Source organism: Caloenas nicobarica, chromosome 28 (genome assembly GCF_036013445.1).
Source record: "Caloenas nicobarica isolate bCalNic1 chromosome 28, bCalNic1.hap1, whole genome shotgun sequence".
In the NCBI taxonomy this organism is placed as follows: Eukaryota; Metazoa; Chordata; class Aves; order Columbiformes; family Columbidae; genus Caloenas; species Caloenas nicobarica.
In genome coordinates, this window is record NC_088272.1 from 2,690,928 (window position 1) to 2,698,560 (window position 7,633).

At 54.1% G+C, this 7,633-nt stretch overlaps 1 protein-coding gene across 1 annotated transcript; it reads left to right on the forward strand.

Moving 5' to 3' along the window:
• Nucleotides 1-4,690: 4,690 nt before the first annotated feature.
• LOC135999368 (olfactory receptor 14J1-like) lies at nt 4,691-5,274 on the forward strand (the record flags this gene model as incomplete). Its single annotated transcript, XM_065652925.1, has 2 exons — nt 4,691-5,152; nt 5,266-5,274. Coding segments are annotated over 2 exons (471 nt in total), but the record flags the coding sequence as incomplete, so codon positions are not given.
• Nucleotides 5,275-7,633: the final 2,359 nt, after the last annotated feature.

Consider the following 7,633-nt stretch of genomic DNA (forward strand, 5'->3'; position numbering starts at 1 on the left):
ACATCTTAGGTCTGCCATGAGGACACAGCCCTGGAAACATGAGGCTTCTTTCATCTGTCTGAAGGAGGCCTCATCTAATTCCTCTTCCTCATCAGTGAGTCAGTAGCTGATGTCCAGTCACCACAACATTGCCCATGTTGTTCTGCCCTCTCACGCTGAGTCCTCAACCTCCAGCTGACATTGTCTGTCCCCAGGCAGAGCTCCACACATTCCTGATGTTCTCCAACATGAAGGGAAAATTCCCTCTAAGTCCAGACCTCGGGCATTATGAGTACCAGACCCCCAAGATCCCACAGTTTCTCCAGGAGGGGCTATTTGTAGCGCCCTGTAACTCCTCATGCTCTTTTCTTGGGAGAGACAACCTCATCAGGATAAGCCATCTGCATGCAAATATTAATAGCTGAGCAAATGGAGCTTCAGTCCAGGAGAGTCCAGACCTGGCGAAAAGCTTGGTTTTGCAATCAGAAAGCTCTGAAGTTTTAAAAGGAGAAGCGGCCAGTCCTGTATCGGGGCAGGAGAATAACCCCATCCATCAGGACAGAGCAGGACCTGACACGCTGAGCAGGGACCCTGAGGAGAAGGGCCTGGGCACTACAAGGGCCGCCACACAAGCCTGTGCCGCACGCTCACCATGACCAAGGCAGCTGCACACGGGGCTGCATGAGGAGGAGCGTGGGGACCCAGACACCTGGAGTTCTCATCCCATTCGGTTCAGCACTGGTGTGACCCCACACACACGGGTGTGTGCCAGTGTGCGGCTCCCAGTTTGGAGAAGCAGGGAGGAACTGGAGAGTGTAGGGCTCTGCCAAGGCAGGGTTCAGGACCTTGTGCACATGGTGTGGGATGCTGAGGGACCTGGGCTGCTCTGGCCCAGCAGCGCTGGGGAGGCTGCAGCAGTGTAGGAGTAGCCTGAGAGTGCTGGAAGGGTGGTTTCAGAGAGGGTGGAGGTTTTCTTCATAGTGGGAAAGAGCATGAGAAAGAAATAATGGCACAAAGTGCAGCTGAGGAGGTCCAGGCTGGACATGAGCAGGAAGGAATGTGAGTGGAAGGGCAGTGCTGTGGTGGAGCAGGTCACCCAGAGGCAGTCTGCATCAGCCCAAGGCTTTGTGCTTCAAGGAACAGCTGGGGAGGATGGAGAGAGATCAGCAAAGGAAGGAAGATGCTCAGACAAGAGCAAGGTGGGGCAGCAGGGGGGATGTCTCCAGCCTGCAGGGAAAGAGGTGCAGGGGATGCCACAGCATAGGACAGGCTGTCGTGGAGATGATCAAGGGATGTAAAGAGGCTGAAAGCCCCCAACAGACATGAGCTCCTTCTCCCCTTGGCTGTGGCTGTTGTCTCCAGCTCTGCTGCCTGTGAGGAGACACCTTGTCCTTACAGCACAGGGGCCTCATGGCCTCCTTGTCCCCAGCCAGGAACCTGGGAGGTGTGGGACCATAGTCCTGCCCTTGGCCTTGCACAGCCCCACATCACACTGTCCCAGGAAGGGCCCTGGGCAACGTGGGAGGGACAGGATGTGCCTTCCCAGGGCTGGGGGTCAGGGCTTGGCCCTTTGATTAATGAAACACATCCAGGTTTACTGATCATCAGAGAGAACTTCACCTTGCTTGTCCTGACCTGTCATCTCTGCCTCCAGTTTTCTTCTCTAACCAGACCCTGGGGTCAGTTCCTCAGTAGTGTTCCTCAGTGGGACCCATTAACATTACAAGAAACTTCGGAGTTTGAATCTGACTTGGACTTCTTGAGAGGTTTCTTCAGCTTCCTCCAGGGTCTGAAGTTCATAGCCTCAGCACCAAACCCACCAGAGGGGTCATTAAAGCGCCTTGGGCTGCTCCTGTGCTGCTGAGCTGGGCTGGGCTCCTGGGACAGAGGGAGCTCATGGCAAGCGGCAGCGCTGCAGAGAGACAGCTCTGCCCAGGAGCAGCTCCTCTGCAAAGCGCAGCAGGGCTGAGGGCTCTGCCTGGGGATCTCAGGGAGACGAGCAAGGCAGAGAGAGATTAAAGGTGGTCAGGATGGGGAGGATGACTGAGAGCTCACTGGAGGAGAAATCTTTGCAGCCCTTGCCATGGTAAGTCTCTGGGTGCAGGGCAATGCAGCTGTAGCTCCTGGAGGCGTCTCCTCAATTTAGCACAGGCACAGCTTGAGGGATCAGTAAGGAGGGGGCTCTTGTCAGGCAATTTTGAACAGCTGTGAAGCTGGGTGAGCACCCAGGGGTGCCCAGGGCTGTCCTGCAGAGCAGGGTCCCTGCACCCCAAGGCTGTGTCGGGGCAGGGACTCTGCCGCCTGCCAGGGTCAGCGCTCAGCCTGCCCGGGGACATCCCCATGGGGCTGTGGGGAGAAGCTGTGGGGGGAAGGAGCGACCCGTGTCAACGCAGGAAAGGCGCTTCTGCTGTTAAGGGGGTGCTGTGTGGGTCAGGGCTGCTCACAGCTCCAGATCACCCTCAGGATTTTTCCAAGTGGATGCCTCAAGCAGAAGACCAATGCAAGGATTACCAGACAGATAGGGAGCTTTCCTGAGCCTGTCTTTTCAGTTTCCTATCCCGAGGGTTGGGGGGTGCAGGAAAGGATAAAATGAAGATGAGCTCTCATGCTTAAACAAGTCACTGAGACTCCTGAACTGCAACTCAGAGTCATCAGTACATCTGCCAGAAGCCTCATAACATCCCTTCAGCTGCTGCTCTGCAGCACATTGGCTATACTCGTCAGCCTTACTCTGACCTGTCCTTTTCCCCAGTCTGCAAACAGGAAGATGCCCCCAGGCAGTGCCCTGTGAACAGGCAGGATCTGCAGGGCCAGGGTGAGGGCACAGAGGGTGGGATGGTCTGTGAGCACTGACAGGGAAGAGACATGGACAGGGAAACACCTCCCAGGGGGAGAATGGCGAGGCAGCAGGGAAATGATCAGAAATGAGAGGAAACTAAACCTGGAATTGTTTTGGGAGGGAGAGCAGAAAAAACTCCGTATGACCCCTGCAGTGCAGATCCCTCCTGTGAGCAGCCCCCTCGCCTCCTCTCCCACCCAGCAAAGCCTCTGCCCTCAGGGCCGGGGGCTCCAAGGCATGAAGCAGCTCCTGTGCAGCCAGAGCTCCAGTTCCCTCTGCAGAGCACAGGGGCTGAGAGCAGCTGCCCGGCAATGCTGGTGTGTGGGAGGTGGCTGCACAGCTGGGGAAGGGTGACGCTGTCTGAGTGCCCGGCTGCCTCTGCCCTGGCCTCTCTCACACCCACCCTCACCGCAGTTTCCTTCTTGCTCCACTGCTCTGGGTCACTGCTGTTGTGATCTGGTTCTTGCTGTCAGGCTCTCTGGGGATGGGAGTTTCAGCTGCAGAGTCACAGCCTGATCTTGTGGGTCCTTTCCTGCAGCTGTGTCCAGGGGAACACGTGTCCCAGCTTTCCTCTGAGCTGTGGGGCTGTGGGCAATGCAGTGTGTGGGGCTGGGGAATGAGCTGAGTCTCCCTGAATCAAATGGCATCATTAGGACTCTTGGATATCTCCTGGGGGTTTCCATAGATACTCTGAACTACCCTCTAGCATGCAAACCTGTACTACAGCATCCTTGTGTTATCCGAAAGCCCCACGAGAAATGCGAAGCTGCTGTGACAGAGAAAGTGCTGCTGGGTTTGTGAGATGAGCAGTTTCCGGGCTAAATTTGGGGTGTTGAGACATTAGGAGAGGGTGAGACATGTCATGGTCTGAGGTGGATCCCTCTGCTCTCAGCAGTGCCTGGTGGCTTTTCAGGGTAACATGGCAGTGTGATCAGCCTCCATCTCAGAAAAGTGCCAGCCCAGGGCAGCTGGAGCAAGACAGAGGGACAGAGCAGCTGCCCTCACTCTGCACTGACCCACAGGCATCCTCTGGTCTCGCAGGACTCGCTCTGTTCTCCCTGAGTGCAGCAGAAATGCTGAGGGTTTCTGACACCCAACAACACTCCCCAGGCTGTGAGAGGAGAAGGAGCTGTAGAAACGCCAAACCTCTCAAACACAGTTTCTCAGGTCTGGGGGTACAGATGCTGACAGTCCCTTCTGCAGCAGGAGCGGTTCCATCTGACAAAGCTGAACCCCAGGACTGGCCCCTGCCCCACCCATCACACAGGCTCAGGCTGACTCCTCAAGAGCCCCTGGGCAGAGACCCTGCTCTTCATTGCACACTCATCAAGCACCGACGAGGGCTCCAGCCAGGATGTTCTCCTGGAAAAAGAAAAGGGTCTCTTTGTGGGAGGTTCTGTGGGAAATGACTTTGGTTTTCCCAGACAAGTCTCATCTGAACCGTCACTGTCTTTTCCTCCTTGCACAGGTCCTCATGCCCACAGGCAGCAAATGTCCAACAGCAGCTGCATCACCCAGTTCCTCCTCCTGGCGTTCACAGACACACGGGAGCTGCAGCTCTTGCACTTCTGGCTCTTCCTGGGCATCTACCTGGCTGCCCTCCTGGGCAACGGCCTCATCATCACCACCATAGCCTGTGACCAGCACCTCCACACCCCCATGTACTTCTTCCTGCTCAACCTCGCCCTCCTCGACCTGGGCTCCATCTCCATCACTGTCCACAAATCCATGGCCAACTCTCTGTGGGATACCAGGGTCATTTCCTTTGCAGGTTGTGCTGCCCAAGTCTTCTTTGTATGTTTCTTAATTGGTGCAGAGTATTCTCTTCTCACCATCATGTCCTATGACCGCTACGTTGCCATCTGCAAACCCCTGCACTACGGGACCCTCCTGGGCAGCAGAGCTTGTGTCCACATGGCAGCAGCTGCCTGGGCCACTGGGTTTCTCAATGCTCTGCTGCACACGGCCAATACATTTTCACTGCCACTGTGCAAGGGCAATGCTGTGGACCAGTTCTTCTGTGAAATCCCCCAGATCCTCAAGCTCTCCTGCTCACATGCCTACCTCAGGGAAGTTTGGCTTCTTGTAGGTACTGTCTGTTTAACTTTTGGCTGCTTTGTGTTCATTGTGCTGTCCTATGTGCAGATTTTCAGGGCCGTACTGAGGATCCCCTCTGAGCAGGGACGGCACAAAGCCTTTGCCACGTGCCTCCCTCACCTGGCCGTGGTCTCCCTGTTTGTCAGCACTGGCATATTTGCCTACCTGAAGCCCCCCTCCATCTCCTCCCCATCCCTGGACCTGGTGGTGTCTGTTCTATACGCATTGGTGCCTCCAGCAGTGAACCCCCTCATCTACAGCATGAGGAACCAGGAGCTCAAAGATGCCCTGTGGAAACTCATATCTTACTGTTTTCTGAAACAATAAACTGCCCATCTGCTTCTGAATAGGAATTGTAATGTAACTAATTAGAGATCCAGCCTGTCATCTGTATTATATGTTATTGATTGTTTTTTTATTGTGATGATGTTGTCATCCCCTTTCTAATTCTCTGTCTGCTTTTCTTTCATAACCACTACTGTAACTCAGGAGCCATGCTCTCTTTGCCTTTAAACGAAATAAATGTGTCTGTAGTGACATGTTTTTCAATATATATCCTTCCTGCAAGGCCTTTTGGAGCTGCAGGGACAGTTCCTGTGTGCATGGGAGGAGGGGAAAAGAGTCCAGCCTGGCAGCCCTGCCAGGGAGCACCAGCGCTTGGCCTTCCAGAGCTGTTCTCGTTCCACTCCCACACTCTCCTTCTCATCCCTTGTGTTGGTGCAAGGCCTGAGTGCTCTGGCAGCCTGGTCACCGTCCTGCTGTGTGTGAGTCCTGTGAGCGCAGGCAGGGACAGGCCATGGGCACTGCTGTGACAGAGCTGGCCTCACAACAGCCTTTCCAGAAAGAAAGGTGATCTCCTATGGTCAGGGCCTGAAGGTTTAGTTCTTCTTCCAAGCTTCTCTGTAGAACATGAATTGACATGCAGATGCAAACAGCAGGGTACAGCTGCACGGTGTGTGTGTGCAGGGCTGGGCACACAGCAGTGTCCTCTCACAGCCAGGCCTCCTGCCAGAGACCTGCAGGACCAGCAGAGCAGGGGCTGGGCTGTGCCCCTGTGCACTGGACCCCCCGCAGAAGCTGCCCCAGGGCATCGTCATGGACTGGCCCCTCACAACCTCCCTTTCCAGCACTGGGCTGTCACACCAGATGGAGAATTTGTTCCTGAATGAGTAGGTCAGAAGTCCATGTTTGCATTGTTCAGATGAGATATGAGCATGCACATCATGTACATGAGGTGAGATGAACACGAGTGAGCAGAAATGCCATCAGCTATTCGTGGGAGTGCCAGGAAGGCCTGTGGGACAAACATCGAGGTCACTCACATTGGGAGTAACAGCCCATGGGAAACAACCCACTGGGATCTTCTTCCTTGAACTGAGGTCCCCGTGTCCATTCCTCATGACGTGGGACATCTCAGATGAGTGCAGAGCAGGGTGACACACCACAGGGCTGAGGTGCCTCCTGTCCTTTGGGAGTGGCAATAGGAGGCCTGAGAGACACTGTGAATCCTGCCTCTGTGTGTAAAATGGACAGACTCTGTCTCTGAACATCCCTGGGTGCAGAAGGAGTTCACAAGGCTGGCTCAGGTGACAGAACCTGACAGAACCTGACATTTCTGTGTGTGACTCCAGGAACAAACCCCACTGCATCAGTGAGATTCATCTCAGCTGCCTTGGACAGGCTCATTGCAAGTGCTCCAGTCTGCTTGCCCGTGATTCTGGATTGTGCTGTCCAAAGTACCATAGAAACCAGAATGGTTCTGGGGTCCTTAGAAAATGCAGACCTCAAACCCATCTTCAAGAAGAGCATGAACAGGAACTGAGAGAATAACAGGCTGGCCAGCCTACCTCCCTCCCTGGGAAGGGGATGGGACATGTCGTCCTGCAGCCATTTCCAGGAATGTGAAGGACAAGGAAGGGATTGCTGAGCCCCAATGGAGAGGGGAAAGAAAGGCATGTTGTGTGCAGGGCATTTGCAAGGCCTCAGACATGGTCTCCTTCTGGGCAGAGTGGTGCTGATGGGGCTCAAGAAGTGGATGCTGGGTGGGAAGTTGGCTGAACCATCAAGCCCAAATATCACCAGTGGTACAAAGTCCTCCATGAAGCCAGTTACCAGTGTCATCTCTCAGTGACCAGCACTTGGGCCAACACTGTTGAACGTCTTTATTCTCCCCTTCTATGATGTAACAGAGTGCACTTTCAGCTCCTTTGTGGATGGTGCAAACTTGGGAGGAGGCCTCGAGCAACCTCCCCTGGTTCACCCTGCCCTGAGCAGGAGAGTGAGACAAGATGAGTGAGACAAGGGCTCTCTTCAAACCTGAGTTATTCCGTGATTTGAAATAATTTGTGACTTGGAGATGTTTCTGGAGAGACAATAGGTAGAAGAATAGTAAAAAAATTTAAAAAGGCAGAAGAGGAGATATAGGAGATGTTAAAATAAATACAGCAGTTCCAGTGAGGAGTGCTTTTCACCCACATTGTTAGTAGGAAATATATTTAAGAAATTTGAACAAGGAGAGGAAGCAAGATGGGTGTCTAGAGACTGCAGGGAAAGAGGGGCAGGTGTAGGAATGTGTAGAACACGCTTCAGTCTTGGTCAGGTCCTGGTTGCTAAGGAGGAGGATGGATGGGTGTGGTATTATGAGGACAGTTGTGTCTCAGTTCTGTCTCTGGAGGTGACAGCCCAGCAGCAGGAACATGGCTGGGAAAGAACCTCTGC